This window comes from Chrysemys picta, chromosome 7, assembly GCF_011386835.1.
Source record: "Chrysemys picta bellii isolate R12L10 chromosome 7, ASM1138683v2, whole genome shotgun sequence".
In the NCBI taxonomy this organism is placed as follows: domain Eukaryota; kingdom Metazoa; phylum Chordata; order Testudines; family Emydidae; genus Chrysemys; species Chrysemys picta.
The window spans coordinates 123298868-123318910 of NC_088797.1; the positions used below are offsets into that span (position 1 = coordinate 123298868).

Genomic DNA, 20043 nt, shown 5'->3' on the forward strand with positions numbered 1-20043 from the left:
AGCAGGTGCCAAAATTAAACCGCATGATGTATTTAACACCATCCCTCTCTGGGTGTGAGGTCCCCACCCCCGAGCTGCAGACTCACCCACCCTGCTTTCTTCTAAGTGCTACCGTGTCGTGGCAGCCACTACACTGGGACGGACGTGCCCCAGCATGATCTCGGCTGTGCTGTGACGCCGTGGTACTTTGAAGGAGCAGGAAGCGACTTGGGATGTGCCTCCCGCCCTGAGGCACAAAACAGTGCAACCATGTTCCCACCCCACGTGTGAATGTGAAACCGAGATTGTGGAGATAGTAGAGTTGGATTTAGGCAATATGGGGCTCTAGGCATGCCCCGCACAAAGGGTACCATGGGCCCCACCTATCCCATGACCATTCCCCTTCCCTGTGGTCCCACCCCCTGCACGTGCCTCTACCCTCTCTTAGGGTGGCAGTGGTCAACTGTACAAGACGGGGGGGGAGCTTTCTAGCCCTCCTTTCAGCCTGCCCACTGTTCCCTGACTTCAGGTGGGCCAGGGTATGTTCAGAGGAGAGGAAGACTCTGCCTCCGCCCACCCGTGGGGAGATGAGGGGAGCAGGGAGAGCTTTCCAACAGAATCACAATGCAGTGATAGCAGTGAAAGAGTCCTCCTCTGGCTCCGAAGGGTAGCGGAGCTGTGGACAACTCTGGGAATCCACACACGCTTACCCGCCTTTACCGGACAGAGACGGCCTCCTTTCTAAGCCTCTGTCTGGGAGTTCACGAACAAGACCCTGTGTCTAAGAGGTCCCTGCCAGGGTGTCCCAGAGACCCTGTGTCAGATATTTAGCTGGAGCGAGGAGAAAGGGTTTGACCACGTTAGACAAAATGGTTTTTATCAGTGACCTTATTTCACTACTCCTCTGACCATGTGGGGAGGCTGAAATGTCTGACACTGACCATGGGTTTTTCTGCCACTCTCTCTTGCAGGGAAGGAATCGCCATGCCAGCAGGCATCTTCCGGGTGTGTCTGGTGGTGATTACGGCCATCGTCAACCACCCACTCCTCTTCCCCAAAGAGAATGCCACTGTTCCTGAGTACGCTGAGGACATCATCCAGAAGATGAAGGCGCATGAGGAGAACCTCCGGCTGGAGCAGCTGCGTTTGGAGCAAGAGATTGCCGGACAGGAGGCCGCGCTAAAGACTTTGGAAAAGGCCACAGAGACGGAGGAGCAGAACATCAAGGAACCTCTCCCCTGGGACTTGTGGAGCGCCATGTCCATGGTCATTTTCCTGCTGATCGAGCTCTGGAGGCAGGATTACCAAGATGGGAACTGGCAGGAGTCAGCCTGTGAGGAAGACGACATGGCCGTTCTAGGGAAAGCATTCAAGGGCGTGGCCCTCCCAGACAAGGCCGCGTTGGCCAACTTCTACGAGAGGTGTATCCTGGGTGCCACCGGTGACATGGCTAGGAAGCGAGAGTTGGTGGAAGGCTTTGCGGATGACTTGCTGGAGGCCCTGAGGAGCGTGTGTAACCGGGACGCCGACATGGAAGTGGAGGAGTCCATAGGGGTGGGGAGCATGTACGAAAACTGGAGGGTGAACAAGCCTTTGGTTTGCGACTTGATCGTCCCTTTCACGCCCCCAGAGCCATACTGTTTCCGATCCCAGACCTGGTGCTCAAGGGAGTCAGTCCGACCAGACAAACAAGGCTACGGCACCATAAAAGTCTGCAGGGCGGATGAGGATGCAGCAGGTTGCATCTGTGGCAAGACTAAGCTGGGGGAAGACATGTTGTGCCTCCTCCATAGCCAAACCAACCAGACCAGGCCCAGCGGTGAGATGGAGGATCTGCTGTGCTTCAAGAATACCCAGTATCTGGATGCCGACCAGGTCATGAAGTGGTTCCAGATCGCGATCACCAAGTCTTGGAACAAAATCTCCCACAAATATGAATTCGACGTCACCTTCAACCTCTTGGACGCACCGGGAGCCCTGAAGATAAAATTCAGGTCTGGGAAGTCCATTGCCTTTAATCTCACCCCTGTGGTACAGTGCGAAGACTCGGATGCCTATTTCATCTCCCATTTCCCCCGCAGCGGCCTGACGGCTGATCCTGCCTCCAGTACTGACTGGTTTGTTACTTTTGCGGTGTACGAGAGGAGGTTCATCCACTCCATCTCCAAAAAGCTGCCTGCCAATGCCTGCCACCTTAGCTGCCTTCAGATCCTCTCCTTCCTTCATGGAAAGCAGTGCAGCTTAACAGGTCCAAGCAGCCTCACCAACTACCACCTGAAGACAGTGATGCTGCATTTACTGCAGACCCGGCCCTATCAGGACTGGGCCTCTGAGAACCTGGAGGCCAGGCTGCAAGACATGCTGAAGTTCCTGGAGAAAAGTCTGCAGGAAAAGAAGCTCTGCCACTTTTTCATTGGAAACCGGAAGGTGCCAGAGGTGCTGAACTTCCCAGTAGTGTTCCAGAAGGCAGAGCCACTCAACCTTTTCCGTCCATTTGTTCTGCACAGGGACGCTTACAGAAAGACGGTGGACACGTTTCATGAGATGCTGAGGAACACCTCCGCACTGATAAACGAGTACACAGTGCACATTCCCTCTGTGGGACACACAAATATGCTCCACAAAGAATCCCTTTAGCAGGACCAGTGGAGAAATGCTCTTCCACCAAGCACAAGTTCCTGGGGCATCGCAGAAACCTCTTGTAGGCAGTTGACTTCAGCAGGAGAGACTCTCTCCTTTCATGGAAACCAGTGCAGGCCCTGGTTTCTTCAGAGTGGGAGCAGAAGAAAGAAGGGGAGAAACTGAAAGATTTATGCTGTCAAAGTGTCCCTCCACTCCACCAATGGGTTGGCTGGTTTGTTTTTTCACATTGTGCACCAGTCCCTGTGGTGGTGACAAGCAACAGACAGGACTAATCTATTCAGGTGTTGCAATGCAAATATTGGGGGTTATTCAGAATCTCTAATCAAATATTTAGTTTGTTTTTAAAGGAGGAGGAAGGGAAGGGGATGAGAGGGAAACTAAGATGGCTCCCACAAAAAAATAATGTTGCAAATGAGACCTCCTACTTGTAAAAAGCAACAGCCCTGTGACTGCAGCTTGAAAGTTTAGTAACAGCTGGTTTTTCTGTGTTTGGGGATGGAGGGAGTTAAAACCCAGACTCTGCAGATGAATTTCAATCCCCCATATAGCAGCAGAGAAAGCAGCATTGAAATCAACCATCGTTTTTTAAACTAATGGGAATTCAAGTTGCAAAAGTGCCCACCTAGTAGGACTTTCAGCTGCAGCAAAACAACCTCTTCCCCTTTCCTCCCCCACCCAAATACATATTTCCTGTACCTTGCAAAATCCTTCTCCCTTGGGAAGCATACCGGAGACAGGGGGCAGGATGCATTTGTGATACAATTATAATTAGTCTCTTTCGTTATCATCCTGGTAAAGGGCAGGGGAGTAGACTTCGTGCCTGGGTGAGCATATGGTCAGGACAGTGTCCCATTGCTGTTCTGAATGACCCAATCGAGCATTCTTTTGATGTTCGTATCCTTTGAGCAGCAAGACAGACACAAACAGAGCAGGTTCCTAAGGGACAAACTGTGTTTTCCACTTAAGCAGCTGATACGTGTGTAGAGGAACCCACTGATGCCACTGTGAAATGAGCCCAGATATAACAGTCTCCTAGCAGGGTAGGTATTAACCTCGCAACCTGGTATGAATAATCTGCCTGCCTGCTTTCGTAGGATAAAAAATGTACTAGAACTGCTATGACTAAGGAAAAGAGTGGTGCACAAGGGCAACTGGCAAACAGGAGCTTTAAAGCTGGATGTGGCAAACTCTTAGTCTCCACAGTAAAACTGCTATCCTGTCTCTCCTCCTAAACACCCCCCGGAAGGTCTCCATCTGCATCCAGACAAGACTGCCTCCAGTCTTCAGAAATGCTGCTGCTTTGATCAGTTGCCTTTAGGAGTCTCAGCTAGAGTGAGGCGAGGCCCACAGCCCTGTGGGACCAAAGCATGGTGCATTTACAGCCCCTCCCAAGCTTCAAGCAACTGCAGGAGAGCGAGAGTCTGAGGATCAAGTCTTAGCTTCTAAATCTGGAAGGCTTTAAACAATTTTGTATTTTGAGGTTCGGGCTCTTGTCTTAGCTGTACACATCACGTGGCTCTGTTTTTAGAAGAGGGGGATACTGTCCTTGAGGGCTGCATAGACCGCTCTGGTGATGCCACCTTACAGCAGGGTGCTCTAACCCACTCAACCTAGTTACGGCACTTCTGGAAAGTAGATTTGATCCCATCTCATTGATAGTGACACCCTCTGGCAATAGACAAATTATCCAGCCTGCTACTGAGAGTGAACCTTCAAGAGAAGGTTCCCCTTTCCAGGAGGACCCATTATCCCACCCTTCTTGAATGGATGCCCAAATCCACCCTTCCAGTGGAAAAGGGGTCCTTATACACAAAGGCAGAGGGCATGAACTGAGAACTCAGGGGTTGTAAATTTTGCTTCTGCCACTAGCTTGCAGCCAGCCTCAGGTGATACAAATTGAGCCATACCCTAGAGCAGGGGTTGAGGGTTGTTAGGTGATCACCGGTTTTATCTCTAATCTTACCTATGACATTAAAAGTGTTTTGGATCAGAAAGTGACTTCTGCATTGTTCAGAAGAGTGGGGGGAGGAGGAAGAAGGTCTATTGGTTAATGGCTGCGGCTAAAGTCTCTGAGCCACTTGAGAAGTGAAGTTGATGGTCTCAATGCCACATTCTGGCAGCCATCTGTCTGCATCCCCAAACTACCACATACCATTGGTGGTCATTTTTTTTTTTTTTTCAGCAGAAGAACAAGACTGGAGTGACAGGGCATGTCTGGCTGCTGTAGGTCGGGCATGAGGTAGCAAGTGCTATTGGGCTTTGGCTTTTATCAGCACAGACCATTAAACAACGATGGGTAACCAAAGACAGTCACAAGGGACTAACGGGCAATTTGGATACAATGAGCAAAAATATAAGGAAGGGTTTAGAGAGCTATGGGGACTTGTAGATACATCAGACGCTCTGTGGAACAATTTAAAACGAAAGTAATGTGCCTCTGGGCAGCGGCTGAGCGCACAGTGCATTGTACAGTGTCCTCACCAGCCCTATCACGTGCAGGGTCTGGGGAGGCAGCTGTGGCTTAGGCCCCTCCTCAGTGGATTATTATTACAGCTAGAGAGAAGTGAAAATCAGTTTGACGTTTCCTGTGAGGAGTCTGAACTTAGCATATCAGAGGCACAGAAAGAAATCCATGACCCTGGTGACACAGGAAATGACATGTCATGGACTGAAAAAAAAAAATTGATACAAGAACAGGGGGGTAGGGATAAGGGAGAGGACAAGGCCATTTTTAAACATCTCTTATTTCCCTTGTGTAAAGTGTCGGAGCAAACCCATTTTAAAGCCAGCCTAGATGTCTCAGCTGTAATTCAGCTCTTGGTGGTTTTCGGGAGGGCATTTCAAGTTGAGTTTGCAACCAGATGCAGGCAATGGGGAAGCAGAACTTTAGAAACTACCCTATATTAGCTACATGTGAAGCAGTAGTAGGGACTTTCTGGATCTATCTGATTGCTTTGCTAAGGCTGCTTAAACATGAGACGCTTCCTTTACAGAGTGAGCATCTTAAAGATGTTTACTGCAAATTCAGGCTGGGAAGGACCATGGAGATGCACCTCCCCATGGGGGAAGCACTCTGTATTCACACAGCATGGTTTGGCAAACCTTGTGGAAGCCATCTCCTTCATAAGCTGTATGGCTGCAGTGCTGAGGGCCCGAACCACTGGAGGATGAGGGTACTTCGAGTCTCAGGTGATCAGACCTTAAATGTGGTAGCAAGAAGAGGTAGAAGGGGCAGGCTGGACATCATCCTGCAGAGATCCCCTTCTCATGCCGGGGTATTGCCGTTGCTATTTATTTGCTGGGGGAACTTGGTCACAAGGGGCTAGGGTTCGTTCCACTGGAGTCTAAAGCAATAACTCTGGGCTGGTGGAGGTGGTTAATCTTTTACTACAGGCTCTATCAAGGTGGGGGAACTGATATGGCCATGGACCCAAAGTGCAGCCTCAGGGGCCATTCACTTGCAGGAAATGCCTTGTGCTGAAGCCATTATTGCTATTCAAGAGCTGAATGTCTTTTAAGAGAGTCTCTTCCATCTTGGGGGGATGGGAGGGGGTTTCACTCTTCAACATGTGCCAACCATGGGACGTGGCATCCGTGTCTCAGTTCCATGTGCAGCTCTTCTATTTCATAAAGAGAATTGAACACTTGGTCCATCATTCAAGCGGGGTGTGATGGTTGTTGCAGTTGGGCTTTTCTAATGTGTTTTAATGTACAATCTACAAGACTTTCTGTAAGTGACGGCGAGGAAACAGAAGCGCTTACCCTGATCTTACCGGCGTGGCTGCTGATCATTGACTGCTTGGTGCTTCTCGTGGGACCATACGTGGTCAACAGCCTTATTTATTACTTGCCTTTTTGGATACCCTTTTGTAACCTTACTAGCTTGGAAGGGAGACTGTCCTGTCCTGTATTGTGGAGGGCTAACCTGGGAAGATGGGGAACAGTACCAAAAATCTTGCAGCCCAAGCTCCCCCTTCCTTGGGTTTTTTGTTTTGTTTTGTTTTTTTGTTTTTTGGGGGTTTTTTTAGAACGTCCATATCCTATTCCTTTTAAAGGATACACCAGGAAAACTTTCTGTATTAAAGTGCTGCTTCTAAAGCAGCAGGTTGTTGAATTTTGTATATATTTCTCATGCAGCTTTATTTATAATAAAAGAAGTACATGAAGTCTTAAAGAAGAGAAGTGTGTGTCTGTGTCTGTGTGTTTCCTAGTCTCCTATAGGCTTGCACAGTTCCCAGAGGGAGCAGCAGGTTGGAGTTTGGGCGCTGTGGGTGGAATCCCCAACCCCAAAGAATAAACTGGAAAATTTGTGTTGACTTCAACACAGGTAGGAATTCACCCAATGGGTCTAAAGTCAGTTCTGATGTAAGTGGGTGTCACCCTTCTCCACTTCAGTGAAGTTGCAGCCATTTACATGAGGATTCAACCTGAGCTCCTGAATTTCCAGTTCTGCTGGAGGAATTCCATTCACTTTCCTGTCCGACAGGTACCTAGACAGCTCCAAACAAAGCCTCTATCTACTGCATACTTTGCTCAGCTCCTTCCCTTACATTTCAGTCGAAATGGCACTTAACTCGGAAACTAACTGTGTGGTTCTGTCTCTGAAAGGAAAGTGCTAAACAAAAGCTGTCAACCAGGCTATTTTAAATCAATATAAAGCTACATATAATAACAATTCTTAACAGTTCTCTAGTGACTCCCATCCCGGACTCTCCATGTTCTTCACAAGCCCATAATTAAGCCTTGCACCACCCAGTAAGAGTTATGACGGTGTTCTGCACTGAGCAGGTCGGGGGTAGGATAGTCCTAGTCTCTGACCAGGGCTCTTAGGTGCTGTGGCAGTACAGATAATAATAAGTTACTTACCCAAAGTCACAGAGCCAAGCGGTGCAGTCAAGAGTTGCGTGTTGTCCTTTCCCAGCTCTCACCAATGGAAAACACTAGAGGAAGAACAGGAGTGTTGTGGCTTGGGTGCTGGATTTGGGTGTTGACGAAACATCTTGTGCCTCCTGTACTCTGCCACTACACGTTCTTTCAACAGTCGGTTTCATGGACCACAGAAGAGGCTTTTCCATTATTGCTCCTGTGCCTGAGATCTAAAGGATGGGGGCAAAATCAGCAAAAACAGCCCGTGTGGGGAAGACTGAAAGCCCCGGCGTTGATTTCTGTTCCTAGCTCTGTCACAGTAAAGTTAGGTTTGGGGTCAAACCCATCTCTACTCTCGTTCCTCGGAGAGGTAGGTGTTGGTTTCCCCCATTTCATTGATGAGGAAACACAGCTAGAGATGGTAAGTGACTTGCCAAAGACCCTAAAGTAGTGGTCTCCAAACTGTTTTGATCGCGCACCACTATCAGTACAAAATTTTTGAGCACGCACCCCCTGCCGCGCCGGCTCTACCATTTTTGCCAAAGCGCAAAAAAAAAACACCACTCAAACTCCCGCCCGAACTGCCGAAGCAAAAAAAATATATATACATACAGTATTTGTGATGGACCCTCTGAGGTACCCAGCAATCTTGATATGTTAGCTGACTTAAGTTCCTCTGGGGCTGAAGAGCTGAGTTCAGGGTCTCTCTCAGACAATTAAGCGACAGCAAACTGAGACCACTTTACTTCTGGATGAGAGCATCCACATGGGGTGGGGAGTTAATGCACTTAAACTTATGTGCATTAACTTGACACCTTTAGCTGATTCATCTTAACTTTCCTGAATGCCCCCATGTAGACATGACCTCAGTGCAAATGTCAAAACTTCATTGGAATAGCTTCCTTCCAGGCACCGTCCTCTTTCCTGTAAAGTTAATGATTTCTCTATTTTAAGTTCCAAGCCTGTCCTCTCCTCCTCACATGTCCTCTGACCAACTTCTTGCAAAATAGAAACTGCAGTGAAGAAACATATAAAACAGCCAATTCTGACTTGGTTTTTAAAAGTAATTTGGATGGAAAAATCCCCATGTCTTCCAGTTAGCAGTATCTCCTTTTTTTGTTCTACCTTAGGATTCATCTCTCCTCTCTGAGATAATTTTAACTTCTGTGGTATAAAATACTTTGAAATGTTCCTAGCATTAGGGATAGGGTTGAGACCTTTGACAGGTACAGGAGGAAGGCAGAGCCAGCCAGATGCTTTTGAAACCTGTAGGGGTGGTACTGATGTTATCTAGTTTCTATGGGGAGACCAGATTAAAGTGACTTAAGCTTAAACACTGAATAAGTTCCAGACACACTCGTTACTAATTAAATTTAGTTCACATAAGTCTAGACGCTAAAGATCCAGACCCTCTGCCCTTGATACCCAGCTGGAGTTTGAATTTCTCAGGTAGGATGTGGAAAACATGAAGATGGTTCAGCAATTACAACAAAGGTCTTGGACATTCACCGCTCCTCAGATGGGGCAAGAGTTTAACTTTTACCTCCTCCTCCTCTTATAGCCAATAAAATTCTATCAGGGACATAAAAAGTTTCACACTAAGTCTTGTCATTCTCCCTCATCAAACTGTCAACTGCAGCCATTTTGGCCTTTGAAATAATGCCATGCGTGCCATTTACAGCTTGAACTCTCAATCGTTTAGCCTGGCTAAATAATTTTTACACCAACAGTAGAAGTGTATAGGGTTAGTGTTTGATTAATCTTATTAAATGTAATAACACTCAGGGTATGTCTACACTGCCCACGTTACAGCTGCAGCCGTGCTGTGACGTGGGCAGTGTAGTCACACGTTATCGCCGGGGGGAGCGGTGGTAGCTCCTGGCGATAAAGCGCTGTCTATACTGGCGCTTTTCAGCGCTAAATCTTTTGTCGCTCAGGGGGGTGTTTTTTCACACCCCTGAACAACTGAAATTTTAGCGTTGAAAGTGGCAGTGTAGACACAGCCTTTCCCTCACTCCTTGGCTGCCCTCTGAAAGCTCAAGTACCTTTAACAGCCAGGCAAAGAAAACATTCCTTGCCCCATCAACTAGAAGGAGCTAGTTATCTTTAGCCTGATTATATTGTCTAACTCCTAATTGCCAGCCTGCTGTGCCCTAGCGTTTCTGGCAAGTTATGTCCCTCTGCTCTCTTGTATATTCTCCTTCCTCTGCAAGCTCCTCAGGTCCAGATTGACAGGTACTTGCTACATAACACAGCCCTACAGCGAGAAAGGAGAACCAGAGCAGTCGCTGGCTGGGTCGGCCCCAGGACATGAGAGACAGGGTGGGAGAGGTAATATCTTTTATTGAACCAACTTCTGTTGGTGAGAGAGAGAGAAGCTTTCAAGCTACACCGAGCTCTTCTTCAGGTCACTGGCAGGGCAGAGAAGGCCGGCTCGCTCTGCAGAATGCTCCTAGGTCCCGGACTAGGTGCTTTTAGAATGGGGTGTTTATATTTAGTAATACAAATGGGAGCTGCCCTTTTTAAAATAGGGTGGTGGCAGTCGACGTGGACCTGTGGCAGGGGCCTGGGAGCAGCACGTGGTGCTATGTGAGGCCTGCTGAGGAGGCCGCAGCCCACCAGGAAACCCAGAGAGGGTTAGACTACACACAGTTCTCCTGCAGGAACCGATCTGGCGTGCTGAGGCTGCAAACTTGGCAGCAGAGCAGCTGCTCGAGGCGGCTGCAGGAAGTTGGCAGAGCTCTCTCCTCAGGAGCCCAGGCGGGTCTTCCAGGGGAGAGAGGAGGGAGCAGAAAGAGGCCGGAAGCTCAGGGCAGTTCTGGTCCCTTCTCCCCTCCTCTGAACAATGGGATGGTTCCTCTGCTCCCCTGACCTTGGAGAGGCAGGTAATGCGCCCCAAGAGGAGCAGAACTGATGGGGTCTGCAGGGGGGCAGAATTGATTTGGGGTCAGAATTAATAGCGTAGGGCACGAGGGAAGGCAGAGGTAGGGCAATGAGACACCGCCCCCTTACCCCCCCCCCCCACACACACACACACAAACACACTTCAAACCACTGGGAAGGAGAAACATGGGGCCCAACTGGGGCCACTCTTTTCCTCCATCCAAAACTGTGCAAGGGTGACCCCTCACACAGGTACTAGGATTCAAGCAGTGTCCTGGCTTCCAAGCCAGGCCTGGGAAAGAAAAACCCCAGCGAGGAGCAAGCTAGACTCTCAAGGACCCACAGGAGCAGACTTACTGGCTAGAAGGCTCAGCAGGGACCAGGGGACACCTCATCTCAGACTGCTTTCTACAGGTTTGGGCCATTCTGCCGCCTGTGGTGTTTGGCTGTTTGTTCCAACCCCTTCGCTTCAAGGACCCTTTACCTTATTCTCACTCCACACCTCCTGCTCCTTTGGCCCGTCCCCTCCCCATATCCCTCTGTTTAGCTAAATCCCCTCCCATCAGAGTCCCACCCAAATAGCTGGTATTTAAAAATCAGGATACTAACTTTGCCCTGCTCAGCCAGCCCCATGTTTGTAGCCCTTTACCCTTTGGCTGTCAGGTCGAATTAGTTCCATGCCCTGGAGAGCTTAGGGTTGCCAGGCATTGCCATTGTCTGGTCGAAAATGGACCCCGACGGCTTCAGTCAGCACCACTGATCGGGTTGTTAAAAGTCCGGTCGGCGGTGCTGTGGGTCTAAGGCAGGCTAGTCCCTACCTGTCCTGGCACCATGCTGCACCCCAGAAGTGGCCTAAGTCTGGCTCCTAGGCAGGGGGGCCACGGGGCTCTGCATGCTGCTCTCACCCCAAGCACCGGCTCCACACTCCCATTGGCTGGGAATCGCGACCAATGGGAGCTGGGGGGCGGTGCCTGCAGTGCCTGCCCCCCCCCCCCCCCCCCCGCCTAGGAGCCAGACCTGCTGCTGCTGGCCGCTTCTGGGGCACAGCGCAGAGCCAGGAAAGACAGAGAGCCTGCCTTAGTCCTGCTGACCGGGAGCCACCCAAGGTAAGCCCACACCCCAACCTCCTGCCCCAACTGCTTGCCTCAGCTCTGAGCCCCCCCCAACCCAGAGCCTCCTCCTGCACCCCAAGTCTCTCATCCTTGGCCCCACCCCAGAGCCTGTACCCCCTCCTGCACCACCAACCCCCTGCTTCAACCTGCATCCCCCTCCCACACTCCAAATCCTTCAACCCCACCACCCCAGCCTGGAGACCCCTCCTGGCCTCACCCCAGAGCCCGCACCCCCAGCTGGACCCCTCACCCCCTCCCGCACCCCAACTCCCTGTCCCAGTCCAGTGAAAGTGAGTGAAGACGGGGGAGAGTGAGCCACTGATGGAGGGGGAATGTAGTGAGCAGGGGGTGGGGCCTCAGGGAAGGGGCAGGGCTATGGTGTTCGGTTTTGTGTGATTAGAAAGTTGGCAACCCTAACATATCTGAGAGATTTTTTTGCCTCTGAGGCAGTGAACTGGACTCACACTTAAACCAATTGGGTTTAACCAAATATTTCAGCTATTTGAAGGGAATATAGTATCTTGATCAGATAATTTGTCCTTTCTGCATCAGAGGACTTAAGTGACTGTTTTGAATTGGTGTATAGCATTGGGAAATAGGTCCAGCTTTTGGCTAGAAGCCAACCTCTAACTATCTTAGAAGAAAACTTAGTTTTCCCTTAAACAGCTGGTCCTGACCACTTCTGGAAACAGGATACTGAACTAAATGAACCTCTGCTTTGAGCAATATAGCAATTTCTACATTCCTAATAACAGTTAGCCCTCAAGGTCTGAGTGTTTACATAAAGGATTTAAAACCACTGTCCTCAGAGGTGATGCTCTGAGGAAGTGCTGTCTGTTTTCGGTGTGTCCGTGAGCAGTAGTATGAATCTGGAATTCATAATTTGTTTCCATTATTCTGTTTACAGTTTGACCATATGGAGTTGCTCTAACATGGAATACTGACAACATTTGAAATACTCAAGTGTGTTAAACGTTGGTAATTTGGATGCTTGTAAAATATAGGGATGTGGTAATGGCCATTTAAAAATGGTACATAAATATGAGGATTTTTATGAAGTTTTAAAAGTCCTATTTTGGATTTTTTAGTCTGAAGAAAATAAAGCTCCTTAGTTTTCTGAAATCCTCACCAAGAGAGCTCCCCAACATTCATTCTAGCTATTTGGTATTCACACTTGCTTGGAATAGCTTCCTTCTAATCACCTTCTGCTTTGCAGCAGAATTAATGGCTTCTGTATTTAACTTTTAATGATCATTCTCTTATGTCAATTAGAATAACTGCAATGTTATTGTCCCCAGGTTACAGATGGGAAATTGAGGCACAGACTGACTAAGGGTGAGATCCACAAAGGTACTAAGGTGACTAAATCTTGGGTTTAAGCACCTAAATTCCAGTTTTAGGCTCCACTGCAATCCACAAAACTCCTGCTGAACTCTGTAGATGCCTGAACTCACTCAGCACCTACGTTCTGCCTCGGAGAAGGTGAACTGTTGCCTTACTTTAGCTGCCCGAGTGCCTATCTCCTGCCTGAGCCCTAAAGTGAACTACAAGCCAGGGAAGATGAGCATTCAGTGTGTGCTGGGCCCAATCCTGTAGGCTAGTGGTTAGGGATAAATCCCTTATTCTCATCAGGTGGGGCGGGGTGGGGAGAGACTTAAACCAGGAGTTTCCCACATCCTGAGTACCCTAGCTACTAGGCTACAAGTCATAAGGGAGGTCCTTCTTTGCCTTCCGTCAGACTGTTTTGTGTGAAGTCACTGAGGGGTCCAGTCTGGTAGGCAGTCTCTGAGCATGCCTACTTGATTGGGCCCGCACATGACTTCGGCGGCTGAATGCCTATCTTCCCCCCATTCATGAACCACAAGCAGAGTTAAGTACCTCTCTACTGCCCAGACTTAAGTACCAAAAGATTGGAAAGGATCTGGGTTTAAGACAACCCTGTCTCGGCATCTGCCATTGGCTAGCTTGGGCAGCTCCCCGGCTCACGTGCTGGCTTTGTGTATCACAGTCTAAGGTACCTTTCTCTACCTGTTCATTGTATGGGAGTTTAGGCACCTAACTCAGGCTTTGTGGATCACAATCTTGTTCTTGGTTAAAAGTTAGCCTCAGAATACCTAAGGGCCTTTGTGGATCCCACGCCAGGTGACTTACCCAAGGACATATAGAACACCTGTGGGAGAGGAAAGTTGAACCCAGATCTCCTACCTCTTCAGTTAATTGCCTAACCAATGGGGCATCCTCCTTCTCAGTCTTCGCCTCAGCTCCCAGGTCTGCACCAGAAGGGGATTTCCTTAGCAAATGGTGCTGCTGCCGCTAAGAAACAGCACCGACCACCCATTGGTAGACCCTATCTTCGCCCCCAGGCAGCAACTGTGCACAAAACTCCTTGATATAATCATTCTTTGGGGGTGTGCTGCAGCCCAGCAATCTCCTTGAAAAGCTGAATGTGGTTGCTGACTCCAGCGGCTCAGGCATGGTCTCTCTTCGCTCCAGCAAACTCCCCTCACATGTCCTGGAGCCAGCTGGTTGTATCATGACTCCCATGAGGAGATTTATAAAATAAGAAAACCAATTTGGAACTTCAGGCTAAGTAACTAAATGTTTGAACTAAAAAATACTGCTGACTGGAAGAAATGAGTAGCGCAGCTCTTTTTTTTTTTTTAAAAAACCACCTTAGAACAATTTCCCTGGGGAGAGACCAATCCTAACTTTTGCTGTACAAAATACTCTGAATTTTTTTTCAGAGCACTAGGAATAGACAGTTGTGAACTTTGCAAGATGCAGGAAGAAATTGGAAACAGCCAGATGCTTTTGAAACCTGCACTGGATCCCTGCTTCTGAGGTGGGCAAGTGTGCCTGGGAGGTAAGATTGAAATGTATTTCACAGGAGCACAACCGGAAATAAAGCACCCAACTCCCACTCAGTTTCAGTAGGATTGGGACAACTAATTTCCAGAGGATTCTTTGAAATTCTGACCTTGATATACAAACTTGAGCCCCTCATGCACATACCTGACACTTACTTAGTTTAGTCAAAGTTTGGATACTAAATGTGAAATCCCGCCCCGCCCCGAAGTCAGTGGCAATTGGGCTTGTCTTCACTGCAAAGTTAACTCAAGCATTGCCCCAACTCACATCCTGTCCGCTCGCAAAAGCCCTTAACTCAATTGCATTGGTGCTTTTAACTTGAGTTGGCTGGCCCGTCAGAAGGTACAGGCTACAGCTGGAGTTAGTTCAACTCATCAGCAGCTGCTAACACACATGGCCATTCTGCAGTGTAGACTGAGGTTAGCTCTACTCAATTGCTGCTAGGCCTCTGCTGTCTTCCCATAATTCCCCCCACCTGCCCCGTCCCCATTGTGCCAACAAAGAACAGGCAAGTTCTCCCACAACTCACAGTGAAGAAACGCCTAGTGCAACTTAGCTTACCGTGGTGCAAATACCATAGAATACGCCCCCAGAGGCCTTTGTGCCACACAGCAGTGAGTGCCGTGCCAGGATGGACCCAGCAGCTCAAGTATAGATTTGCAGTATGGTTATTCTCATTCAAGTGAGGCTAACTCGAGAGAAATAACAAAGTGTAGGTAACCTGAGTTACTTCTCCAGTGAAGCAGCCCCTATGCCTTTGGTAACCATCCAGCCTTTGGATCATTCAGGTGGTTGGATGTTGTGAAGGCCAAGACTATAACGGTTTGAAAAAGAACTAGGGAAGTTCTTGGAGGATAGGTCCATCAATGGCTATTAGCCAGGAAGGGCAGGGACGGTGTCCCTAGCCTCTGTTTGCCAGAAGCTGGGAATGGATGACAGGGGATGGATCACTTGATGATTACCTGTTCTGTTCATTCCCTCTGGGGCACCTGGCATTTGCCACTGTCAGAAGACAGGATACTGGTCTAGATGGACCTTTGGTCTGACCCAGTATGGCCGTTCTTATGGATATGGGGAGCATAAAGAGGAGACAGCCATTACACCAGTTCATGTGCTGAAATAACATAGAAACTTTGATGGCAGATAAAACTTCCATCAGGGACATCAAAAATTTCACCTTGAGCCTTAACAGTCTCACTCACCACACAATTAACTGAAGTCATCTTGGCCTGCAGTAGCCTGTAGTTCAAGTCACTTACAGTTTGAACACCATCAGTTATTTAGTCTCCCTAAATACCTTTGGAGAGTACGTAAGAATGTTTTTTTGGTTATTTTTAACAATTCAGTCTTGCACCCCAACCCTCTTCCAAAAGCTCAAGCAACTTTATTTTTCACAGCTGCTAGAGGAAAATATTCTTGGCCCCAAACAGCTGATACAGAAAGTTTTAATGGCTATTTAACATCATGTAACTCCCAGTTGCCAACCTGACATGCATTGGGCAGGGCAGCTCTGAGATTGTTCCTATGCCCCTGAGGGGCATGATACATTGGCAGCTGCCCATGATCCCTGCTATTATTCCCATGGGAGAGAGCTTTTATGTGGTGCCAGTCAGACATTCCCAGCATCTAAACTCACCTTCATTGAAGAGTTACCACATCATCTCAGGCTGATGTAACGTTCCGATGCTCACGTTGTAAGGGCCTCCCTATGCACAGCAGAGAATTTAGGACTTTGAATGGGTCGTGCAATTCATGTACAAATGGACCCTGATCTTGTGTTCTAAGGTATCAACCCACTGACTTATTAAGGGATCCAGGCTGGGTATGGTTCTGATTATAAGAGTTTGAACCACTATGAAAACATGTCTGTGCAGTTTGATCAAGCTACGTGAGCCCTGTGAAGAGTAATTTACTATCACCAAGCCTTGTGGTTATGCAGGCATGGTGTATAATCACCGCTGTCTCCCTACAGCTAGCAGTGGCTAAATAATCCCTCTGCCTTAGCTGTTATGGGTAAGAAGCGAGAGCCAGTGCACCCCAAAGGGTTTAAAATCTAAATAGAAATGGGAAAAGACTACAACGAAATCAGTAAGTGACCAGTGAAGTTGAAACATGCATCGTACCAGTGCCCCTGGTTTGTTTTAGGGTAGGGATGGACCATATTCTTATTGACCACACTTTTCTGGTGGGGAGGATTAGGGTGCAGGTTTAGAGTAGAGTAAGGAAGAAAGGGCAGAAGCATCACTAATGGTTTGTCTACACTTTGATCTAGGGGTGCAATTTCCAGCTCAAGGAGATGTACTTGTCAGAGCCGGATTAACCTTTTGTGGGCCTGGCACCCAACATATTTGTGGGCCCCCCTGGGGGCAATGGAGCATGGTGTGGGGAGGTCGGTCCCTGGAGCAAGCGGCTGGCCAGGGGCATGGCATGGCAGGGACGGCCCTACTCTGCCCAACCCAATGCGAGGGCACTATTTACAAACCGACAACTACCAGACGCACAGTGGCCCACCCAGCCCTGTGCTGCCAGCATGCCCGTTCCCCTTGGGGGGGGGGCCATGCCACGCCACAGAGCCCCCCTACCCAACACTGGAACAGCCCTCCAATTCCCTATGGTCAGAGCCCTTCCAGACTCACTATGCCCAGCGCCCCCGCAGACCCTGCCACAAATGCACAGCACCCTGCACCACACCACCCCTGCCCAGCGCCCCCCTGCCCACAGCCCCACCACAACTGCCCAGCATCCCACACAGAACCCCCCACTCCCTAGGGCCCCAGCACACACACCTTCCCCGCTCCCTCACAGCCCAGCACCCCCCCGGCCCTCCAGACACCCACTCCCCCACGCCCTGCCTCCCGGCCGCACTCACCAGCCCTGCTGGGAGGCAACTGTCTGCCAAGCTGAGCCGGCAGCGTAGCCAGGGCTGGTCCCGAGGCGGGGAATTGCTCCGGCCCCTCGGGAGTGGTGCGATCAGCCAGGCCAGGGCCTGCCCCAGCCGGGCTCCCTCAGGACCCACTTGCCTGGAGGGGCCCAGTCAAGCCCCCCACACTATCCCCCCCGCCAAGTGGCCGAGACTGGCCAGGCTTCTGCACCAGTCCCAGGCAGCTCAGCTCCAAGGAGACAGGTGGGGCCCCACAGGGGTGGGAAGCAGAGATTGCCCGGAGCCGGAGGTGCACTGGGTCTGGCCAAGGGGCAGAGAAAAGCCGGTGGGTGGGGCCAGGGGGTGAAGAGGAGCCCTCAGCAGGCAGGCCAAGAGGAGCAAATCGTGGGTGGGGTGGGGTGGGGGGAGCCAGCAGGGTCTCAGGGCGCAGTGCAAGCAGAGCAGGCCGAGGCCCCTTCTGCGCATGGGCCCGGCTCCATGGTGCCACTGGTGCCATTGTAAACCTGGCACTGGTACTCGTAGCAGCGCTCATTGAGCTAGCAGCACCAGTGGTGGGTCAGGGTAACTACACCAAGTAGGTACTTGTCCCAGACCCTAGGTGTGTACTCGGGGTGGCTAGCCTGTCCCAGAGCTCGTGCTGCGGTGGCTACACTCTAGATCGCTCAGAGCTAGCGCGAGTCTGTCTCCTTGAGCTGGGAATCACACCTCCAGCTCCTTAGTGCCTGGCAAACCAGGTTGTGAAACTACAGTGTGTTTCATAGATGGGGAGCCGCAAGATGGTTTTAAGAAGTGATGCCTTAACCATCAGTCCTTCCTTTCAGCTATTTTTGGATGGCTGAGCTCTTTTTGCCTCCCTCCCCCCCCCCATCTCATGGCTGAGCTCTGACCACAGCAGAGATGACTAAAGAGACCTCCTGTTCAAACGCTTTGTTAGTCACAGATTCCAGGAAATGCTGCTCCTCCGCACTCAGCTGGGGTGCATGCGTTTCCCCCCTTGGATCGTTCCCTGTTTCCATGAATGGATGGTGTTTTCCCCCAGCCTCATTCGAAGTGGGGGAGCTACAAGACAATAGGACCTTGTGTTACTATGTGAGTGCCTGTGGACCAGAGTATACCTTGAGCTCTTGCATCAGAAAATAAGTGACTACGAATGGCACAGGGGGAACTCAGTATTTCAGGTGTGCACATGCAGTATGTGTTTTCATTTCATGTCCTGAACTGTTGGGTAGTGTTGCCCTGTTAAATAGCTGTCATGTTCCACCCCAGCGGTGGCTGCATCTCACTAGGTGACCAATTAAATGATTCCTATATATAAGGTTAGTAGAGTGCTTCAGGAGGGAAAATGCTACCTAATTGCATTACGTTAATAAGCCATTTAGAAGAACCGGCGGCAGCTGCCAACCCACTTGTTTATAGTACCCCATCACAGCTGCATATTGGCAGTAGGGAAAGAAGCAGTTACATCTCGGCATATAAACAATGAGGCGGGGGGGGGGCTGGGCAAAACGTACATCAACCCAAGTTACCCTAGGATTGTGGAACGATTAAGTCTCCCCAGCCTCTCCCCAGCGAAGCCATGACTCAGCCCGCCTGAATTATTTCACCACTTTGGTTCTGCCTCATGGGAAAGGTACAGCAGGTCAAAAGCAACTGCGGCGTCAGCAGATTAAGTGGAACATTTATATGGGATGCCACAACAGCACAGAGATGGGAGGGGTAGGACCAGCTGTTAAAATACCACTGTTCATACATGTCTCTGTTCATATCATGTCACACTCAGCCTGGGCATGTTTGATTAGCAGCTATGGACACCATCAGTCCTCCTAGCACAGGGGTTCTCACACTTTTGTACTGGTGACGCCTTTTGCATAGCAAGCCTCGGAGTGCGACCCCCCCCCATAAATTAAAAATACTTTTTTATATATTTAACACCATTCTAAATGTTGGCGGCAAAGCGGGGTTTGGGATGGAGGCTGACAGCTCACGACCCCCATGTAATAACCTCGCGATCCCCTGAGGGGTCCCGACCCCCAGTTTGAGAACCCCTGTCCTAGCAGTTAAGGGCATCAATGGGGGATCCACACTCACAACATGCATTAAGCAGACAGAGCAGGAGATGATTTTTTTTTCCCTTTTGCTTTTGAATTTACCCTATATGGTGTAGCAATACCCCAGGGTCAGCCCTGCTGGGTATTTGTCTGGAGTTCTCCAGATGCTTATGTGGCCCCTTAACGGTAGACCCAGCTACTTTGTTTTTCTCAAGGCACATGGAGGACATGGTCTTGTAAAGCCCTTTCAAAAGGGCTTTTGTAAATGATTCCTAAAAGGAAACGTGTTTCCCCGGGAAGATGTTGGCATTCTGCTGATCTACACATTAATATAGCCAAAGGTAAAGACAGTCTCCCTGAATTGATCTCCCAGTGCTGCCACCCATTACTTACCCTATGTCTCCCCATGCCTCACCCCTCGCTTCATTACAATGGGCCTTAAAATAAAACCAGAGTTTGGTCCTGAACTCTATGGGCCAAATTCTGCTCTGTTGCACCGGTGCAGCTCCAAAGGCTTCACTGGAGTGGTATGGATGTAATGGGAACTGAGAGCAGAACCTGGCCCTATGGTACTTGTCTTGCTAACTTTCTGTACCCATCCTGTCCTAAGCTTTCCATGACTCCTACCATGTTGTGCACAAAACAGTCTGTCCTTTTGCCTGCATCTTTCTGCCTCTATCAAGGGCAATCACACGCTCTGGCTGCTTGAGTTGAACTACTGTAAATTGGAGGGAAACTAAGGCTTGGTCTATACTTTAAAATT

General features: G+C 49.5%; 2 protein-coding genes across 4 annotated transcripts in view; one reads left to right on the forward strand and one right to left on the reverse strand.

Annotated features, from left to right (window-relative positions):
• ITPRIP (inositol 1,4,5-trisphosphate receptor interacting protein) overlaps positions 1-6796 on the forward strand; it is a 34375-nt gene extending 27579 nt beyond the window's left edge. For all 3 annotated transcript variants that reach the window (XM_024100502.3, XM_005303513.5, XM_065552536.1), the window contains exon 2: positions 951-6796. In XM_024100502.3, coding sequence (XP_023956270.1) covers positions 964-2616 — 1653 coding nt within the window. In that variant the 5' untranslated portion in view covers positions 951-963 and the 3' untranslated portion in view covers positions 2617-6796. The remainder of the gene's footprint in view (positions 1-950) is intronic.
• The window catches only part of CFAP58 (cilia and flagella associated protein 58), a 142562-nt gene extending 132091 nt beyond the window's left edge, over positions 1-10471 (reverse strand). Inside the window, exon 1 of the mRNA XM_005303510.5 lies at positions 7489-10471. The gene's annotated coding sequence lies outside the window, so the exon portion shown is untranslated. The remainder of the gene's footprint in view (positions 1-7488) is intronic.
• Positions 10472-20043: the final 9572 nt, after the last annotated feature.